A 22,600-nucleotide genomic window follows, 5' to 3' on the forward strand; every position below is an offset into this window, starting at 1 on the left:
AGCCTCCACAACTCTCTGGGGTAGAGAATTCCGGACATTCACTACCCTCTGAGAAGAAATTCCTTTGCATCTCAGTTTTAAATGAGTGCCCCCTTATTCTGTAACTATGTCCCCTAGTTCGAGATCCCCCCACTAGTGGAAACATCTTCTCAACATCTGTCAAGCCCCCTCAGAATCTTGTACGTTTCAATAAGATCACACCTCATCATTCCAAACTCTAATGAATAAAGGCCTAACCTGTTTAGCCGTTCTTGATAAGTCAACCCCTTCATCCCAGGAATCAGCCTAGTGAATGTCTTTTGAACTGCCTCCAATGCCAGTATATCCTTTCTTTAAATACAGAGACCAAAACTGTACACAGTACTCCAGATGCAGCCTCACCAACACCCTGTATAGTTGTAACAAGACTTCCCTATTTTTAAACTCCAACCCCCCTCGCAACACAGGCCAAAATTCCATTTGTCTTCTTAATTACTTGTTGCACCTGCATGCTAACTTTTTGTGTTTCATGCACAAGAGCACCCAGATCCCTCTGTGCTGCACTTTTTTGGAGTATCTTTCCATTTAAATAATAGTCTGCCTTTTGATTCTTCCTACCAAAGTGCATGATCTCACACTTCCCTACATTAAACTCCATCTGCCAAGTTTTCGCCCACTCACATTAGTGGTTTTCCAATATACTGGGATCCTCCCGGAATCCAGTGAGTTCTGGAATATTTTGACCAATGCCTCCACTATCTGTGCAGCCACTTCCTTTAAAACTCTTGGATGCAGGCCATCAGGTCCTGGGGGCTTTAGTCCCATTAGTTTGTCAAATACTTTGTCCCTCATATTAGAGATTGATATAAGATCCTTCCTCCTACTAGCTCCTTGCTTATCTAATATCTTTGGGATGTTTTTAGTGTCCTCCACTGTGAAGACCAATGCAAAATATTGGTTTAAATTATCTGCCTTTTTCCTGTTCCCAATTATTAATTCTCCAGTCACATCCTCTAAGGGTCCCATGCTCCTTTCAGCCACTCTCTTTTTATAAACCCATAGAAGCTCTTGCTGTTTGCTTTTATATTTCTTGCCCATTTACTTTCATAATCAATTTTCTCCCTCTTTATTAGCTTTTTAGTCATTCACTGCTGGTTCCTAAAAAATTCTCAATCCTCCGGCCTACCACTAGTTTTCATCGCTTTGTAAGCCTTAGTTTTTGATTGGATACTCTCCTTGACTGTCTTTGTTAACCACAAGTGGTTCATCTTTCTCATTGAGTACTTCTTTTTGACCGGGATACATGTTTGCTGAGTGTAATGAAATACCTGCTTAAATGTCTACCACTGCTCATCCACTGACTTTCTCCTTAGTCTATTTGTCCAGTCTGCTTTAGACAACTTTCTTCATACCTTTGTAATTGCCCTTATTTAAGTTGAGGACACTGGTTTGAGACCCAAGTTGCTCGCCCTCCAACTGAATGTGAAATTCTACCATGTTGTAATCGCTACCCCCTTAGAGGATCCTTAACTATGATGTCTCTTATTAATCCCAACTCATTATACATTATTAGATCTAAAACAGCCTGTTCCCAGGTGGCTTCTTCAACATATTGCTCTAAGAAACAATCCCTGATGCACTTTACAAATTCATTTTCCATGTTACCCCTGCCAATCTGATCTGTCCAGTCAATATGCAGATTAAAATCACCCATGACAATTGTAGCACCCTATTGGACAAGGGCACCGGCTGAGGCTCCCCCAAAGCTAAATTCTGGATCCCCGTACCTGCCTCACCCGCAGTCACACCTTCCTGTCCCTGATCACGGTCCAAATTTGAAGTAATTAATCTAAGGGGTGTGACTGTCTCCTGAAACACAGAGTTCAAGTAACTCTCCCCCTCCCTAATGTGTCGCAGTGTCTGCAACTCAGACTCCAGCTCGTCAACTCTGAGCAGGAGTTCCTCAAGCAGCCAACACTTGCTGCAGAGGTAGTCACCGTGGATCACATCGGCATCCACCAGCACCCACATACTACAGCTGCAGCACATCACCTGCCCAACCACCTCTATTCTATTTAATTAATTAATTTGGATGTTAAATATTTTAAAAGTGACTTTCTTAACTGTACTCTTCAGCTGTAATAACGTCTCCTGATTTAAACCACTTGGCCAACCAAATGCGACATGGAAGATACCGACCAACCACCCACCTGTTTTGCTTTGACGTCACATTTTTGCTCTGACAGGTAGAAACAGGTTGAAGGGACTCTCTGCTGCCTGTTTTTATCTCCTGCTGCCCTTCTAACGGAGGTCCACTCCTCCTCTCCATATCCACCCTGTCAAGACCCCTGAGGATTTTGTGTTTCAATCAAGTCGCCTCTCGCTCTTCTAAACTCCAGCGGATACAAGCCTGGTCTGTCCAACCTTTCCTCATAAGACAACCCACCCATTCCAGGTATTAGTCTGGTAAACATTCTCTGAACTGCTTCCAATGCATTTACATCCTTCCTTAAACAAGGTGACCAATACTGTACACAGTACTCAAAATGTGGTCTCACTAGTGCCCTGTACAACTGAAGCATAACCTCCCAAGTTCTGTATTCAACTTCCCTCGCAATAAATGATAAGTCTAGTAGCTTTCCTAATTACATGCTGTACTTGCATACTAGCCTTTTGTGATTCATGCACTAGGAAACCCAGATCCCTCTGCATCTCAGAGCTCTGCAATCTCTACATATTCTCCTTCAACAGCATCTTGCAAAGTCACGACCTCTACCACTTAGAAGAACATGGCAACAAGCGCATGGAAACACCACCACCTGCAAGTTTCCTTCCAAGTCACACACCATCCTGACTTAGAACAATATTGCTGTGTCTTCACTGTTGCTTGGTCAAAATTCTGGAACTTCCTACATTACAACACTGTGGATGTACCTACACCACATGCAGTTCAAGGCAGCTCTGCTGGCGGACTGATAGAGAGCAGCAAGGTCATTGACAGAATGCCAGGAAAGGACAGCAGTTTCATCACCCATGGAGCTGCGGCCACTCTGCTGCAACAGCACTTCAGCAATCCTAGTAATCTGTTGGAAAATAGATCCCCGAACTGGTTTGGCACCCTGCAAACCCCTTTGTACACCGTAATCCATAACCATGTTGGCAGTCTTGCATGACAGCAGTCCAAGTTTCTACTGCAGAAATCAGACATTGGGTGGTTGTTGTTTGTAAAATTGAGGCATCAGCCATCAGTTGCTGCATTTTAGTTTGGTCCACAAGCTTGTGAATGGAAATCACCACCACTTCTATGCCGGAAAGGATGGGCTCCAAGCTCTGCACAAGTTGATGCTGAGTTTTTCCATGGTCTCGACACTGATTGCTTGTATTCTGACTGCAGGTATTCTGACAGACTCCCCAGTGCTCTACTCAGGAGAGTTCTTCTGTAGGCAGCCCCCTGCAAGTCCTCATCATAGTCCTGTGCAGCAGAATCAGTGTTTGAATCTTCCTTTTAGCAAACTGAATCTGCGCTATCCTTGCCTCCTGCTCAGGGGTAGCCCACTCACACCTGATATCTCACTGCATGCAGATCCTGTCTCTAATCTATCCTCTTAGATGTGTACAATGTCAGTATCTGAGCTGGTAGCTATGAATGTGAAATGAAGTAATGCTGCTTTGTCCTCATCATCACTTTCTTCTAGACTTTCCTCCACTCACTGGTTAAGTTACATCTAAATGGGAAAAGGTACAAGGGCAAGGCTCTGGTGCAGGGAGATGAACCTTTATGCCATTTGTCGCTTATAAATTGGAAGAGAACATAGTTTGAGGGAAAAAAACCCAAAAAAACTGCGGATGCTGGAAATCCAAAAAAAAAAACAGAATTACCTGGAAAAACTCAGCAGGTCTGGCAGCATCGGCGGAGAAGAAAAGAGTTGATGTTTCGAGTCCTCATGACCCTTCGACAGAACAGTCCAGTTCTGACAGAACTGACCCAGTTCTGTCGAAGGGTCATGAGGACTCGAAACGTCAACTCTTTTCTTCTCCGCCGATGCTGCCAGACCTGCTGAGTTTTTCCAGGTAATTCTGTTTTTGTTATAGTTTGAGGGAAAGTGGGAGGTGAGAAAGAGAATTAGGTACCAGAACAACATCATCGTTGCTGGTTTCAGCTATGCCCTAGCCACAGCCTCAGCAATGGGTGTCCCAATACAGCCAGCAACATCTCCCCCATCTGATTTAGAACATATGCAGGGGTGCACCTGCCCCCTCTGGTTATCTCCTGGCTGCCTCAGGTTGTGGACAACCTTCGCCTGCAAGAGAAAGAGAAGTGTGTCAGTGAGTGTTATGGAATAGGTTTCAGTGACGTGGCTGTCATGGTTAAAAAGCTGACAGTTTGTGCAAGCCGTGAGAGGTGGGTGTGAGGTTTGAAGGAGTCCCGAATGTGTGACAGTGAGGTGAAGCATATGGGGAATATTAGGTATGAGGCCCAATTGATAAACATTGTTGGTAGGTGAGTAGTACTAAGGCTGAGGATACAGTTGGTAGGATTTGACACTTGAAGATGTGCTCACAGCTCTTGGTTACTCGTGAGGTCACTGGACTTCCTGTGCCATTGCATTCAGGTCCTTGGGTTTTGACTCCTGGCATTGACCTCCAAGGCTACCTGCTCCCACAGCCTTTCAGCTATGTTTCTGGAAGGCCTTCTTCCCTCCTGTGGATATAGACCATCTTTCCTCCTTTCAACCTCTTCCACGCAGACCACCAATGCAGCATCCAAAATGTTTGGAACCCACTCTCCCATGTTGTGCCAGCCCCTACTCTTTCCCAGGTCAAGTTCTCTTCAAGCACGGCTGCCAGCACCTGCTCAAGCCACAATGCATTTCCTCTTTGAGAGGCGGAAGCTGGCCTTCAGTAGGGCCGGCTAGAAACAAAAAATAGCAGAACTAGGTCATTCAGCCCTTTGAGCTTGCTCTGCCATTCAATATGATCATGGCTGATCCTCTCTCTCAATGCCATACTCCTGCTCTCTCCCCAAACCCCTTGATGCCTTTAAAGTCTAGAAATCTATCTATTTCCTTCTTAAATATATTCAGTGACTTGGCCTCCACAACCCTCTGTGGTAGTGGATTCCACAGGTTCACCACCCTCTGAGTGAAGATTTTCTCCTCATCTTAGTCCTAAATGGGCTATCCCCCTATCCTGAGATTGTGACCCCTTGTTCTAGAACCCCCATCATCATCCCTGCATCCAGTCTGTTCAGCCCTGTCAGAATTTTATGTTTCCATGAGATCCCCTCTCATTCTTCTAAACTCCCATGAATACAGGCCTAGTCAGCCCAATCTCTCCTCAGGCAACAATCCTGCCATCTCAGGAATCAGTCTGGTGAACCTTCGCTGCAGTCCCTTTCTGGTAAGTATATCCTTTCTTAGGTAAGGAGGCCAAAGCTGCACACAATACTCCAGATGTGAACTCACCAAGACCCCAGCTTTAAGTAGGGCTAATAACCCGTAATATTGGTGCCCTGCTGATGTGAACAGCACAGCTAGGGCTGTCTGGGTGCAGAGATCATTCAAATGTGGAAGCAGTATGAAGTTGACACGCTGCCCACATTGCACATAACAGGGTGCGGATTAATCACACACGATCTCCAAGTCTAGTTTCGAGGGCTAGTGAATTTAGTTGTCAGTTTGAGGGAACAGGTGCTTGTGGTGGAGTACTGTACACTAGCATGTCTCTGGGATAAAATAATTAATTGTTTACCTTGCAGCCTGGTGTTTCATTCATAAAGTCACAGCACAAGAGAAAAAGTATCAGGCCTGAATTATAACAGCTGTTTTGAAACACTTGCTCTAGAAACTATTGTCTGATTTGTGAATTTTATTTACTGAATCCATCTTGAGCATTCTTACTTTACTATATAAATGTCTAACCTGCATTTTATCTTTGGCTGTTTCCATTTTCTTGCGGAATTCTCTTTGTAGCTTCGCTTTCTCTGTAGCATCCCTGAGTTCCTTGTTCTCCAGTTCCTGTAGTTGTTTCTGAGCTTCTGACAGCTCAGTCTTGGCCTGCTCAGCTTCTTGTTCTAACTGAGTGATCTTTTGGTAATACTGTCGGTTCACAGCCTGGGCGTCCTGACCTGAATGAATAAATTAACAAATAAATAGATAGAGATACAATAAATTCATCAGTAATAAAATATGACAATAACAACAATAAAGACAAAGTTGGACAACTCTTTTAAAAAAAAAGAATGTTACCTCCAGTCATCTCAGAAAATAAAGCAGATTTTATCTTACTTTTTTAAGACTCCCAATTAAGTAAGAGAGTCTATGGCACCCAATTGTTGAAAAGCTAACCATTATGTAGTCATACTCGATTGTCCCATTTGTCCTCATGTATATTAAAATGAGACCTATAACCCAATGCAAGAGATTATGGAATATGGACTCTTTTTAAAAGAGGCTGTCTCACCATGGCCTTAAGTATTTTCCCTATTCCTACCCGGTATAAAGGTTCAATTTTTTTTAATGAAGGTGGATGACTACGTGCAATCAACAAGAATTTTAACAATTGGTACAATTAAGTTTCCCACATCTTGCCTCTGACCAAGATGTAAGGTGTGTGCATGGGGAGCTGGGCCGCAGCAGGTTCTCTTTGCACTGGGAGAATTGGGTTCAGCAGTTGGCTGGTGGCGGAACTGGGCCTGGTTTCCAGGAAGATGGGACGTTCGAGGCCTCACACAGGCTCACTCTTTACCTTACTTGCATGATCACATTCGGCACCATCAGCAGCATAGGACTCTACAAGATTTTGGGGAAAATTGGTTGTATGCCAAAGCTCCTCAGCCTCATCTGCTCCTTGCGCGACAACATGCATTGTACTCTACAGTTTCACAGCACCACTTCCAACAGTTTCAGGGTGAAGAATGGAGTGCAAGAGGGCTGTGTCTTAGTCCCCACTTTGTTTGGTATTTTTTTCCATGCTCCACTCCTTTGCCTTCCCTGCAGATATAGGAGTTTACCTGCAAACTAGGTCAGATGGCTAGCTCTTTAATCTGTCCAGATTGAAAGTGTAGACAAAAATGCACCACATCTTGACTAGAGAACTCCTCTGTGCTGATGATTCCTCTGCACTAGTCCCTCACATAGAAACTCAACTACAAAGGCTCATATATTGTCTCTCCCACTCCTGTAACTTGTTCTTCCTTACTATAAGGATCAAGAAAATGGTGGTTATGGGATAAGGTGTCACATCTCCACCCTTGATCACTTGAAGTAACACCCCTCTGGAAGTGGTTTGCAAATTCTGCTTCCTTGGATCCTTGGTCAGAGGCAATCAGTTTCTTGATGCAGACAACATATGCATAGGAAAAGAGCTACCACCTTTGGCCAACTCATGAAATGTCCATGGGATAACATCAAGCTAACCCTCAGAACCAAGGTGTTGGTTTATGACGTCTGCGTTCTCTACGTTGTTGTATGGCCGTGTAACATGGACTTAAAGTCATCAAGAAAGGAATTTTCAGTGCTTTCTGGATATCTCATGGAAGGACAAAATCATGAATGTGGCAGTCCTCTCGAAGGCAAATCTCACAAGTATGCTGGCGCTCGTCGAGCAGAGGCAACTTCACTGGCTCAGGCACATTCATAGGATGGCAAACACACGTTTATCCAAGGATGTTCTGTATGCCGGAGCCAGGAGACCAGTAGGACACTGAAAGCTCTGCTTCAAGGATGCTTGCAAGGGTGCCATTAAGATCAACAACATCATCAATTTTCACACCCGGGAGACACTAGCCAATGACAGAGGGAATGGTTGACATCACCAGTCGGCCAGCATGCATCACCACGATGATCAGTGGCTACAGTGCCTTGACAACAGGCGCCAACACCGAAAACAACAACCCACAATGATACCTGATAACCACTTCATATCCAGCATGTGTGGAACTTGCCTCTTGTGGATTGGTCACTTCAGCCATCAGCAAAAGTGCACCATATGAACCTTCCCCCATCTGCAAAGGATTTGATTTATTGCATGTCTATCATCTTACATAGATGGAAGGATGCTGCCACTGATGACAACAACAAAAATTAAGCTTCACATATTTGCATAAACAATGGAATAAGCACTTCAGTAAATCGTGAAAGGCAATTTGAAAGGAATATTTATAAAAAAAAGGGCCCCAGATGAATCCATAATCGCATCCCTTTAATCACAGCCCAGGGAAGAAATAATGCTTAAATTTGGCTCATCAAACAGTCTTAAGAGCATCAAACAGTTTAGAATATATTAACATCTACAATATTGTGTCTATATTAGGAAATGCATAAACCACTGTTTGAATTAACCCCATGTTGATGTATAATAAACGAAGTAGTCAGACCATAAAAAGCATGAATTAACATTTATTCTTTAAAACCTTCTGATCAAATTAACAGCACTTCTTCCTCCTCCTTCATGTACCGTGTTCTAAGAGGGCATTGGTGATCATGGAATTCAATTGGATTAGTCTATGATTATGCTTGGCAAAATACTGCAATTGTTTGCCGTTGCCTTCTGCAGTATGGCTGACCAGGAAACTTTCCCACTCTTACTGCCACCAGGCATATTGGAAGGATTTACAGGCTGATTGATAATCAACTGATCAGCATTTAAGTCTTAAATATTAATAATATAAATTATTTAATAGATATGGTTACTTGACAAGTAATGAAGGCAGTTCAGCTGTGTCATAGTAATTCAGCATTAACTTGCTCATTATAAACTGATGTTAAGCTTTGCAACAAGGATTGACATAATGGTGAGATTAGTTTACAACTGACTCTTTAAATTGCTGACAAGTTAACAATATTAGATGGCTTCCATTAGTTCAGCTAGTTTAGCACACATCTGGTTTCATTCTTATCTATGCAGTTGTGGCCAGAAAACCACCTTCCAATGACTTCTCTTCGCACTCTTGCACCGTCACCTCTGGTGTCACCCAAGGATCTATCCTTAGCCCTCTCTTATTTTATATCTTCAAGCTGCCTTTCAGTGACATGGACATTCACAACACCCAGTTCTACCTCATTGCCATCTCTCTCGCCTCCTTCACTGTCTCTAAAGTGTCTCAGTACTGCTCCGATATCCACCAATGGATAAGAAATTTCTTCCATATAATGGGAAGACCAAAGCCACTGGCTGGGATTTTCCATGCCCGCCGGTGTCGGGCATATTCAGTGGCGTGATCAGTTTCATGACGGCACGAAGCCAGCTTGCAATTGGCCACTCAGCCCGCCAATGGCGGGCCGCATTTCATGCCATCAGACGTCGGGAACCTCATTGTAATACATCTGCATATCATTATTAGGCCAGCCCGCTGGAATTGTTCCCCAACACCCCGCCCTGCTGGATCGTCCGTCCACATCGGCAGGAAAGCATGCCCATGTGTTTCACAACAGCATATAAAAGGTGTGAACTTTGAGAGGAACTCGGAGATGAGTACTCAGCAACCATGTGCAGCGCTTGCCAGTACTGCCAGTACTGTCCTGTTGGAATTCAAGTTTCAGCCCCTTTTGGGTGGGGAGGGGGTGGGTCAAGGGCTGTCTTGCGGTTGAGGTGACTTTGCGGTGGGGGATGGAGGGGCAAGGGCTGCCTTGTGGTTGAATGTGGCACACAAGCATTTGGGGTGGGGGGGTGTAACTGGGTTAGGCAAGTGGCCAAGCATTAGGTTCACCTCCTATAAAGTGATCATTCTTCTGCAGATGAGGCAGAACTGAGGCGCAGCCATTGATATGATTGAGGAGTTGGACTTCTAGCTTATCTGCCCACTCAAGCAATGTAGAATCATTAAGTGCCAGCAAGTGCTCCAAAGCTTTTCAGCCCTGAAGCACAGACTGCAAATTCATGAGCATTTTAGTCGACTGAAAAACAATCTCCTTGCTAAAGCTGGCCATGGAGCAGTCACTGGTGGAGGCGTTCACAGCCCTTTGGAATGTCAGCATCCCAGTTTGGATCAGTCTCCCCCATGGTTCAAGCTAACAATGTAGCCTTGAGGTGCAGATTAGGAGATTGCCTGCGCCTGAGCTGAGGGCAAAGCTGCCACCAATCAGTCGGGTGGAGTGGGGCAGAGGTGGGTGGAGTTTCAGGCAACCATGCAGCGCACTAATCTCTGGCCACCCAAGTGGCAGTCAGCATGCTCCGTGATGCGTTAAGGGGTCTTCATACTTAAACAGGATGGGTTCCTAGTACACCCATGCTAACCTACGTGTCTCTCTCTTTTATCCTGCAGAAGAACTTGAGAATCATGGAACCTGGTGAACTAGCTCAATGCCTTGTGGCTTAGAGAGTGAAGGTGATGGAGGAGAGAGCGACTGTGGTGCATGGCAGCATGGAGGGAGGGGCAGCACCGCCTGGAAGGGGGGGCTGGGGTTCCTGCACATGCTGCCTAAGAGCCACAGTGAGACATCGCTGGTCGGCGCTTAACGACACTACAGATGCTGCCTTTTATTACTGAGAACCAGTGTTGGTGAAGACTGCGCATGTCTAGGGAGCTGGTTGGTCACACCTGCCAGCTACTGCAGAATTTGGCACCACAGGGACATAGAGGACATCCACTGCCAGTGGCCATGAAAGTGATTACAGTGCTCAATTTCTATGCCAGTGGCTCCTTTCAGGACTCCACAGATGATCTCTGTGGGATCTCACAAGCCTCTACTCACAAATGCATCCATGAGGTCACGGATGCCATCTTCACAAGGGCACACAACTTTGTGCATTTCGCCCGGGTCCAGGACAGCCAGGACGCAAGACCGATTGGATTTACCCACAGGTGCAGGGTGTGATTGACTGCACTCACGTGGCGCTCAGGTCTCCATCACAACATGTGGTCAACTATATCATCCGCAAGGGATTCCATTCACCTAATGCGCAGCTTGTGTGCAACAACCAGAAATGCACCTTGCAGGTCTGTGCACGGTTTTCAGGGAATGTGCACGACTCCTACATTCTCAGTCGGTCGCAGATCATGGATGTATTCCAAGGTCCACAGAAGCTGCAGGAATGGCTACTCAGGGACAAGCAGATGATGTGGCTGATGACACCTGCACAGCGGCCTCAGACTGCAGCAGAGCAAAGGGCTAACAAGGCTCATGCTGCAACTCACAACTTGGTGGAGCAAACCATCGGGATGCTGAAAATGAGGTTCCGGAGCCTAGACCAGTCTTATGGAGCACTGCAATATAGTCCACAGAGGGTGTCACTCATTGTTGTCTGCTGTGCACTTTACAACCTGGTGCTTCAATGGGGGGACGAGCTGGCTGAGGAGTAGATGGAGGAACTGGATGTCTTCTTGGATGAGGAGGATGCCGACGGGGATGAGGGTGAGGAGTACCTTGAAGGTGGGGATGATGGGCAATGAGACCCTGGCCAGACGAGGCAGGCACACTCAGGAGACCCTCATAGCTGCTAGATTTGTGGAGGAGGATGACAACATGCAGTGAGGAGACCCCACAGATCCTCACATTGCATCTGTGAATGTTTGGCTCCAGTCTGGCTTATGGCAGCGCACCTACCCTCCGTGATAATACTCCTGTCAAGGAGATGCAGTGGAGGCCCTAATAGTCACTTGATTGCAGGAGGATAATGACAACATGCAGCGAGGACACTCCACACATCTTCACATCTAGCCTCTGAGAATGTCTGACTCCTGGCAGGTCGAGGGCAGCTGGCTTGTACTCTGTGATCAGGGTCATATCACAGAGATGCAGCAATGAAACTTTAGAAGCATCTGATCCTTTAACTGCCTTCAGAACCTGATCCTTTCAGGAGCACAGTGTCACTGGTTACAGGTGCTGAAGAGATGAGGGCCAGTCCCACCTTAAGGGTGCTGAGAGCACACAGAGAGAATGAGGGAACTCTGTGACACCTGCCCACTACATTCTGGCAGCAATAACAAGCATCGTTGAGGTGCAGACATCAGTTATGTGTCTAGGGAGTGTAAGGCTGGACCACCACTTTGGTCTGAAGGCTGCTCAGAGCACAGGGAAGAGGCCCTGGACTGAGACGCCTGCCTTTATCTTGTGCAGAAAGATTTCGCATCCGAGTGACAAGAACACTGCTCACCAGAACAAGGACCCATAGGCAGGGAAACATTCTTAGCAGTTTACTGACAAGAGTGAACAGTATGTACAAGTGATTAACACCTGTGCCCAGGCTGTGCAGCTACATCTTCTTAATCACCTGGTGCGGAAGGGGGTCGGGAAGGAGGAGGACCTCCTCGTGAACTTGCTCCTGGGCCTGGCCAAGTTGGCCATTAACAGGTCCAGGCAGCGGGCGATCGATGGGGGAGTCCCGCCCGATTGTTTGTCCCTCTTCCGCGGCTATGTTCGCAGCCGGATGTCCCTGGAGAGGGAGCACACGGTGTCTGCCGGCACACTCGAGGCCTTCCATGCTCGATGGGCACCGCGGAGACTGGGGCACTTTATTGACCCCTTTAATCACATTTTGGTTTAAAGTCATAAGTTTCCTTTAAATTTTGTCTTTAGTTTTACAGCTGACCTGAATTAGGGGCTGTGCTTGATTTGTCCTTCATTTTGTCAATTTAGTTTAATTGTTCAACTCCAAAAAGAGTTACATCTTCTTAACTTTCCTAACCCGGCCTCTACATCTTGGTGCTCCCTGGACATCCACAGCAGAGGTGGGGGTAGCCTGATGATTGTGATACCCTGTCTGTGATGACCTTGGCAGGTGTCCTCTGGAGGGCCGAGACCTGGAGGGTGCCGGCCTACTTTCGGGGCCCTGCTGTGTGGCAGTGGTACCCTCCTCAGCCTGTGGAGCTGGAGCTGCTGACTTCACAGGAAGAGGGGATTTGGACGGGTGAGACACTCCCGGGGTCACCTGGCTGAATGGCTCCAAGGGGGATACCTGCAGATCCTCCTCCCTATGGGTGCCCAATGGCCCCAGGCTGACTCCTTGAGGAGAAGGGGTAGTTGAGAGATCAAGCTGCCCCGCACTCCTCTCGCGTACACGCTGTTGGAGGCGATCTATGGCATCAGTGATGGAGTTGAGCCCGTGCAGAAATGCAGGAGAGACGCCTGAACCAAGGTCTCCATGGTGGCCGCCATCCTACCAGTGTTGACCTCAGTGCATTGGCATGCTGGCGCCATCACCTCAGCCTGAAGGCAGATGGACTCTTCCATTGTGCCTCGCAATCTGAGAAATGCTGCGGAAATCCCTTCCTGATGTTCCCAAGCTTGCCTTTGCAGCTCCAGCAGCTATGACATGACCGAGTCCAGAGGCTTGTCATCTGACTCAGACTCAGCAACATTCTGGCCTCCAGCAGTCCTCTAAGTGCCGGACACCTGGGAAGTTCCTGCCACCACCTGCTGTGGATTAGACAGTGTAATGTGCTCACCAGATTGTAATCCCGAGGGCTATTTTAAAGCTAGGTCCTACTGAGTCTCTGCGCTGATGGAGGGTGTGGGTGAGTGCTGAGGCGGGACTTCAAGGAGGGTGTCTTCTGATTCCTCTTCAGAAATTTCTTCGGGGCTTGACTGGAGGCCTTGGATCATGGACTCCGGCGGCTGTTTCCCTGATATGTCTGCGGAAGCAGGAGGAAATAATTAGTGCATGGCAGTGGCCTGTGAAACAAGATACATTACTCATAGCATGGTTGTCTGATGGATGTTGCACTGCTGGATCCTCACTTGGTAGAGCTCCGCCGACCTCACCGTCAGCGCAGGAATGGTCCACATCGTCACCAGCCAGCTGGATGGCTCTGTTTTCAAAGTCCGTGAGGATCTTGATGTCAGGCATTCCTCCACCTGTCTGTGACCTCTCTCTCTTGTTATGTGCCAGCTTGTCCTACATGAATAGAGGTGGGAAGAGTGTAAGTAGGATGCCTGCCAGGTCAGATGATAAGTATGCCTGGTATGTGTGGGTGGTGAGTAGTTCAATGGATGGGATGAGGACAATGAAGGTGTGTGTGAGAGGGTGAATGTTGATGTGCCTTGAACTGGTAGTGGGTGAGACCCCTGTGAATGTGTGATGCATTTGAGATTGTGTGAATTGAGACTGATGAGAAGAGTGACTTGCCCCGGCAGAACGGAGGAGATCATTCATCCTCTTGTGGCACTAAGTGGTTGTCCTATTTTGAAGGGTACTGGTGATGACCACAGCTGCCATCACCTCCCAAGCTAGGATGTTCACACCGCTGCCCGTCCTGCTGCCAGAGTGGGGGTAGAGGACATCACGGCAGGCCTCCACGGCATCCAAAAGGCGTTCCAGTGACACGATGCCAAACCTGGGGGCTGCAGTCTTCTTGCCTTTTGTGGACATCTTCCCTGCAGCAGTCGTGGCCTGAAAGCACTGGGATCTGGTGCGCACAGCTGGAGTTTAAATATGGCACCTGGTGTGATGAAGTGGCGAGGTTATGGCAGGTGGGCCCATTGTCTTTGGATCCTGCCACAAACTCCATTCCCTAACTACTGACTCCAGCCTTCACCCTGGAAACAATTTGAGGCTGAATCAGACTGCTCACAACCTTGGTGTCATATATAATCACGACATGAGTCACCAACCACAAATTTCTACCATCTAAGACCACCTATTTGCACTTCTGTAACATTGGCCGACTCTGCCCCTGCCCCAGCAATGCTGCTGAAATCCTCATTCATGCCTTGTTATCTATAGGCCTGACTAATTTTGGCCTGCCTTCCATACTCTGCTGTCCATAAAATTGAGGCCATCCAAAACTCTGCTGCCCATGTCCTAATTTGGATCAATCCCATTCGCCAACATCCTTGTGCTCTTAGATCTATATTGACTCCAGGTTGAGCAATCCCTCATCCTTGCTTTCAAACCCCTCCATGGTCTTACCACTTTCTATCACTCTAATTTCCACCAGCCCTACTACCCTTTAAGATATCTGTGCTTCTCCAATTCTGGCCTTTTGAGCATCCCCAATTTTAATCTCTCGGCCTCTTTACCTCCCTTTCCTCCTTTATGAAGCTCTATAAAACATACTTCTTTGGCCAAGCTTTTGGGCATTTATCCTAACATCTCCTTAGATGGTTCAGTGTCAAATTTTGTTTGATAATGTTTCAGTGGACTTTTTACCACATTAGAGGTGATATATAAATACAAGTTGTTGTTATAGGTGTATTGCAAATGCAATTAGTTCAGCTTATTACTGAAACGCTTACAGTATCAACAACGATTTCAGGAACTTTAAAACAATAAGTGCTGGAAAAACTCAGCAGGTGTGACAGCATTTATGGAGAGAGAAGCAGAGTTAACATTTTGAGTCCAATGTGACTCTTCTTCAGGACATTCTTCTCTCTCCACAGAAGCTACCAGACCTGAGTATTTCCAGTACTTTGTCTTTATTTCAGATTTCCAGTGACAGAACTGACAGAGTGGAGTTGTTTGCCCTGCCTTCCTCTGGAATGATGCTGTTAGCATCCTGGCACAATGAGTGACAAACTTCCATTTCCATTCCCTTCTCTGTTCCTTGGTAGATCCATTTAAAATCCTGATAGCTGTATTTGGACTAGTTGGCATGTTTCTCATTTCCCTTACTCTCAGAAACTTCTTATTCATCAGTGGCATTCAAGGGCTCTCTATTGGACCCAGGCAGCTGTAAATCTTCTAACTTTTGTAATGTCTTTCTGACCCTCTCCTGTCACTTCAAGAATGACAGCTAACTTTGTTTAGGGATGCACATTCACTCTATTTACACAACAACAACAATAACTATATGTATTTATATAGTATCTTTAACATAGTATACCAACATGCTTCACAAGAGCATTATCAAACAAAATTTGACACCAAATTTGACACCAAGGGCAGGATTTTATGGGTGGTGGAGTTTATTGCAATACCACCAAAGAAGTTGTGAAACCTGCTCCCACTCCATTGGCTGACCTGCAACCATTCAACGCTCAGAGGAGTATTAAGTGGCTCAGGGCCAGACTTCTGGTCCTATGTGGGGAGGAACTCCCTCCTCTGAGAGCTTCTGGCCAATCTGATTGGCTGGCAACTCTGGTCCTCGCAACACCACCAGGAGGGCGGCCAATCAGGGGGCTACATCCAGACCCAGCCAAAAAGGAACCAGAAGCCGGATGACAGATATGTTGAGGGCTTCTTGGTGGGATCAGGAGAGGGGGCCCCAGATGGGGGAGATGGGGGCAAAGGGATGGGTCTCAGGGTAAGGATGAGGGGAGGTGCATCAGAAGAGGCGTACCCAGGAGTTGGGGGACAGACCTTGGTGCAGGGAGGCCTCCAATTGGAAAAGTGGGCCCATGAAGGAGGCATGCCTTAATTAATGTCCACTTACGGATCTTAGCCCACTGCTGCTGGCATTCAACCAGTAGTGGGTGGGAGTAGTCTCCACGTAGGGGACCATGTCTTGTTTGTTTTTGAGCTCCCGGCAGAAGTTTGGGGGGTCCCTCATTCAAAGACACTCGGTGCCTGATCAAGAGACCCAACACCAGGAAGGGGGTCACTGAGGCTCAATCTGCCCTTTGGCCTGACTACACCTTGTCCCCTCTTCACAACTCACATTCCACCTCACACTTACCTGTGCCCTGGATCTCGCACCAATTCTGGGCCTCCGATAGATGCATTGCTGGGAGCTGCCACCACTCCCGCAGTGGTGCTACCTGAACTGGAGAGCTGACGGCCTCCGATTGGCTGGCAGCTCCCAGGAGGTGGGATTTCCACCCCCGGGTTCCTTGATCCTGGGGAAGGCCCACTGCTGGCACTTAATATGGGACTTTCCCAAAGTGGGTGTTGTGGGCTCTCGCCGGCTCTCCACCCAGCAGACGATACCCTTGTTGCCTGGATTAAATTTCACCCATCATGTGGCCATTTCAACCTTAAAACCTCTCTATTATTTTTAAACAAAAAAACAACTTGATATATTCATAAAGTGACATATTTTGCGGTCTCCTAATACACTATTTCTGAGCTGTGAGCATGACAACTCAGGTCAGCCAGTTTTTAATGAGGAATACTTCCTTTTGGTTTTATACAGCATTAGCACTTTTGGTTTCCCAGAGTTCAGCTACTCTGCAAGCACACTTTCAAGTAAAAAACAAACATAGTCAGATCACTCAGCTCCTGACCTCATTACAGCCTTGGTTCAAACATGGACTAAAGAGCTGAACTCCAGAGGTGGGGTGAAAGTGACTGCCCTTGATATCAAGGCCGCATTTGACAGGGTGTGGCATCAGGGAGCCCTAGCAAAACTGAAGTCAATGGGAACCAGAGGGAAAACTCTCCACTGGTTGGAGTTATACCTAGCACAAAGGAAGGTGATTGTGGTTGTTGGAGGTCAATCATCTCAGTCCCAAGATATCGCTGCAAGAGTTCTTCAGGGTAGTGTCCAAATCCAACCATCTTCAGCTGTTTCACCAATGACCTTCCTTCCATCATAAGGTCAGAAGTGGGGGTGTTCGCTGACAATTGCACAACGTTCAGCACCATTCGCGACTCCTTAGATACTGAAGCAGTCTATATCCAAATGCAGCAAGAGCTGGACAATATCCAGACTTGACCTGACAAGTTATATTCGTGCCACACTAGTGCCAGGTAATGAACATCTCCAACAAAACAGTATCTAGCCATCACCCCTTGACATTCAATGGCATTACCATTGCTGAATCCCCCACTATCAACATATTGGGGGTGACCATTAACCAAAAACTGACCTGGATCAGCCATATAAATACTGCAGCTACAAGAGCAGGTCAGTGGCTAGGAATCGTGTGGTGAGCAATTCACCTCCTGACTCCCCAAAGTCTGTCCACATCTACAAGGCACAGGTCAGGGGTGCGATGGAATACTCTCCAATTGCCTGGATGAGTGCAGCTTCAACAACACTCAAGAAGCTTGACACCATCCAGGACAAAGCAGCCTGCTTGATTAGCACCACATCCACAAACATTCACTCCCCCCACCACCAATGCAAAGCGGCAGCAGTGTGTACCATCTACAAGGTCCACTGCAGGAACTCAGCAAGGCTCCTTAGACAGTAGCTTCCAAATGCAGGACCGCTACCATCTAGAAGCACAAGGGTAGCAGATGCATGGGAACACCACCACCTCCAAGCCACTCACCATCCTGACTTGGAAATATATGGCCGTTCCTTCACTGTCACAGGATAAAAATTCTAGAGCTCCCTCCCTAACAGCACTCTAGGTGTAACTTTGAGTCAAACCAATTAAACTAAATTAACAAAATCAGGGACAAAATAAAAGGCAGCCCCTTAAAGGGATTCTGCAAAAGTAAAATACTAAATTTAAAGGAAACTTATAAACATCAAACCAAAATGCGATCAAAGGGGTCAATAAAATACCCCAGTCCCCGCGGTGCCCACTGAGCATGTAAGGCCTTGATGGTGCCAGCGGTCACTGCGTGCTCCCTCTCCAGGGACACTCGGCTGCGCACATAGCCACAGAAGAGGGGCAGACGGTTGGGTTGGACGACCTCCTCGATTACCCACTGCCTGGACCTGTTAATGGTCAGCTTGGCCAGGCCCAGGAGCAGGTTCATGAGGAGGTCCTCTTCCCTCTCCGCCCTGGGTGTCTGTAGGTCAGGAGCGTGGGAAGCACTGTGGATGTACCTGCACTACATGGACTGCAGCGGTTCAAGAAAGCAACTCACCAAGGGCATTTAGGGATGGGCAATAAATGCTGGCCAAGCCAGAGACGCCTACATCCCATGAATGAATAAAAAAATAGGATGAAGTAGAATGAGAACTATAAGTAGATATTTATTTACGGGGAAACAATAATGATCATTTCCAAAATGTAATTAACTTTATTTTTCATTCCTTCATTTTTTAATATAATAGCAAAAAAAAAATTTGAGGTGGTAATAAGGACAGTTAATGAGGGTAACATGGTTGACGTCATCTGCATGGATTTTAACAAGACTTTTGACAAAGTCCCACATGGTAGATTGATCAGAAAAGTAAGAGCTCAAGGGATCCAAATACAAGTGGCAAGCTGGATCCAAAAGTGTGGCAGAAACCAAAAGACAATGGTCGATAGCTGTTTTAGTGACTGGAAGGCTGTTTCCAGTGAGATTTCATGGATCTCAGAACTAAGCCCATTGTCTTTTTTATGTGATGTATATCAATGAACTAGACTTCAATGTGCATGGTATGATTAAGAAGTCTGCAGATGATACAAAAGTTGGTTGTGTGTTTGATTATAAGGAAGAAAACTGTAGGCAGCAGGGAGATATCAAAGTGGGTAGAAAAGTAGCAAATGGAATGCAAACTGGAAAAGTGTGAAGTGATGCATTTGGGAAAGGCAAATAAGGGAATACACAATAAATGGCAGGATACTGAAGTGTGGAGGAACAAAGGGAACTGGGAGTGCACAGATCCCTGGATGTTGCAGGACAGTTAGATAAGGAGTTAGGAAACAGATATAGCTTAAGTAAGTTATATTTGTATTTGAGAGTGTTAGGAATGAGTTTAGCTTTAAAAAAATGTTTAAATTTGATTTGTGTTTCTCTTTCTGTGTGTTAAGAAAGGTCAAATTGAGTTTTAGTTTTACTTTAAAAGGTGTTTGCATTTCTAATGAGAGTTTTACGGCTGCAACTAAGTTAAGCAAACAAGAGTAGAAGGAAAACAGTGCTGTTGACTAGCAACAGGGGTCCAGTGAGGCAGGTCCCTCCCACAGACACACAGAAAGAACTAGAAAGGCAGTTTTGAAGACGGCTGCCAAACAGAAGCCACCCAGAAGGGACAGATAGCCAGTCCCAAGCTAAAATTGGCTGAAAGTAGCTGCCAGAGAGAGATTGGAGCAGAAGGAACAGATAGCAAATCCCAAGCTAAAAAAAATCCCAAAATCCAGGGGAGTGGACCGGGAGAAAATCTCAAGCAGACCTTCTAGTCAAAGGAAGGGCAGGAACCTGGAAAAGGTCCTGTTAATGAAGTTAAGAGTGAGGGGCAGAGAGAAAGGCTCCAAGCTTCAGATTTAAAGAGACAAAAGTTGCAGAAAGCAGATTTAAAGTGAGAACAGCTTGCAAGAGGCAAGAAGGTCCAAAGGGACAACTGAAAGTCTGTAGCTCTTTGGCATGGGCATGTGAAGTAGTGGTACTGTTGATGGCTGAGTCAGTGAGAGTGTATGGAAGACAGCTTGAATGCATGTGGCGTCACAGGGAAGAGGAACATCAGAAGGAAGGTTTGAAACTTGAAACCCTGGAGGTGAACCCTTGCGGAAGGCATCTGAGAGAAAGTGTCTGTTTGGGAGAAGATTCCAAGGTGAGGTCTTGGAGGGTGGAGATTGGAAACCCCCGTGTGAAAGGCAGAGTGCAATGAGGCTGGTTGGCTCACAGTGTGACGAGCATCTGGCTTGAGGTGTTGAGAGATCCACAGCATCTGGTTGAGGTAGCACCTGTCACTTGGTTTCAGAGTGTGGTGCGTCTGGCCACAGTGTGCCTATTGGTACATGGACTGTGTACTTACGGTGAACATCAGAGTATAAGATAGCTTTGTAACTTGTGTTATCCTTACAAATCTGTATATCTGTAGGTATAGTTGTGGACGAAGGGGCATTGTAATATAGTTCACCATTTCTTGTTTGATAAATGTTTTTGTTAAAAGTTTTGTTAAAAGTTCTAAACAAGCAATTAAAATTTAGGATCTATCAAGCTGGGTTCCACTCTGGGATCAGGCTTGTCCAGGGGTAACCTCAGCTGGGGATCATAACAAAGGTTTCGAGAAGGAACACAGGATATTTTGCTTTATTGGCCCAGGTCTAATATATAAAAGCAGAGAGGCTATGCTTGAATTGTATAAAACACTTTTAGGCCACAGAGTCCTGCACACATTTCTGGTCACCATAATACAGGGGGACGTGATTGCAGTAGAGAAGGTACAGAGGAAATTTATGAGGATGTTGCCAGGAATGGAGAATTTTAACTCTGAGGAAAGGTCAGATAGGCTGGGGCTATTTTCTTTGGGACAGAAGAGTCTGAGGGGAGATTTAATTGAGGTGGAGAAAATTATGAGGAGCCAAGATAGAGTGGATAGGAAGGAGTTATTTCGACCTCTGGGGCATCACAGATGCCAGTCTTCAGCCATCTCGAATCATTCCACGTGATATCAAGAAACGGCTGAAGGCACTGGATAGTGCAAAGGCTATGGGACCTGAAAATATTCTAGCAATAGTGCTGAAGACTTGTTCTCCAGGACTTGCTGAGCCCCTAGCCAAGCTGCTCCAGTACAGCTACAACACAGGCATCTACCCAGCTATGTGGACATTGCCCAGGTATGTCCTGTACACAAAATGCAGTACAAGTCCAACCTGGCCAATTACTGTCCCATCAATCTACTCTCGATCATCAGTAAAGTAATGGAAGGGGTCATCAATAGTGCTATCAAACAGCACTTGCTTAACAATAACCTGCTCATTGATGCCCAATGTGGGTTTTGCCATGGCCACTCAGGTCCTGACCTCATTACAGCCTTGCTTCAAACATAGACAAAAGAGCTGAATTCCCGAGCTGAGGTGAGAGTGACTGCCCCTGACATCAAGACCGCATTTGACAGGGTGTGGCATCAAGGAGCCCTAGCAAAACTGGAGTCAATGGGAATCAGGGGGAAATCTCTCCACTGGTTGGAGTCATACTGAGCACAAAGGAAGGTGATTATGGTTGTTGGAGGTCAGTCATCTCAGTTCCAGGACATCACTGCAGGAGTTCCTCAGGATGGTGTCCTCGGCCCAACCATCTTCAGCTGCTTTATCAATGACCTACTTTTCTTCAAAGGGTCAGAAGTGGTGATGTTCGCTGATGATTGCACAATGTTCTGCACCATTCATGACTCCTTAGATACTGAAGCAGTCCAGGTCCAAATGCAGCATGACCTGGACAACATACAGGCTTAGGCTGACAAGTGGCAAGTAACATTTATACCACACAAGTGCCAGGCAATGACCATCTCCAACAAGAGAGAAACTAACCATTGCCCCTTGATGTTCAATGGCATTACCATCACTGAATCCCCCACCATAAACATCCTGGGGGTTACCATTGACCGGAAACTGAACTGGATGAGCCATATAAATGCTGCGGCTATAAGAGCAGGTCAGAGGCTAGGAATCCTGTGATGAGTAACTCACTTCCTGAATCCCTAAGCAGTGTCCATTTGGCCACAAGGCACAAATCAGGAGTGTGATGGAATACTCCCCAATTGCCTGGATGAGTGCAGCTCCCCAACACTCAAGAAGCTTGACACCATCCAGGACAAAGCAGCCCACTTGATTGGCACCACATCCACAAACATTCATGACACACAGTAACAGCAGTGTGTGCCATCTACAAGCTGCACTGCAGGAATTCACCAATGCTCCTGAGACAGTGCCTTCCAAACCCACCTCCACTACCATCTAGAAGGACAAGGGCAGCAGATATATGGGAACACCGCCATTCAGAAGTTCCCCTCCAAGTCACTCAGCAACCTGACTTGGAAATATATCACTGTTCCTTCACTGGCGCTGGGTCAAAATCCTGAAGCTCCCTTCCTAACAGCACTGTGGGTGTACCTACACCACATGGACTGCAGCGGTTCAAGAAGGCAGCTCACCACCACCTTCTCAAGGGCAACTAGGGATGGGCAATAAATGCT

General features: G+C 46.5%; 1 protein-coding gene across 3 annotated transcripts in view; it reads right to left on the reverse strand.

The window, feature by feature from the left end:
• LOC121277124 (kinesin-like protein KIF27) overlaps nucleotides 1-22,600 on the reverse strand; it is a 127,949-nt gene that overhangs the window by 61,191 nt on the left and 44,158 nt on the right. For all 3 annotated transcript variants that reach the window (XR_005942812.1, XM_041186161.1, XM_041186160.1), the window contains exon 11: nucleotides 5,901-6,106. Coding sequence is in view for 2 of the 3 variants with exons in the window: in XM_041186161.1 (XP_041042095.1) it covers nucleotides 5,901-6,106 (206 nt within the window). In the remaining variant the exon portion in view is untranslated. The remainder of the gene's footprint in view (nucleotides 1-5,900; nucleotides 6,107-22,600) is intronic.

The sequence above is a fragment of the Carcharodon carcharias genome, chromosome 4 (genome assembly GCF_017639515.1).
Source record: "Carcharodon carcharias isolate sCarCar2 chromosome 4, sCarCar2.pri, whole genome shotgun sequence".
Taxonomy (NCBI): domain Eukaryota; kingdom Metazoa; phylum Chordata; class Chondrichthyes; order Lamniformes; family Lamnidae; genus Carcharodon; species Carcharodon carcharias.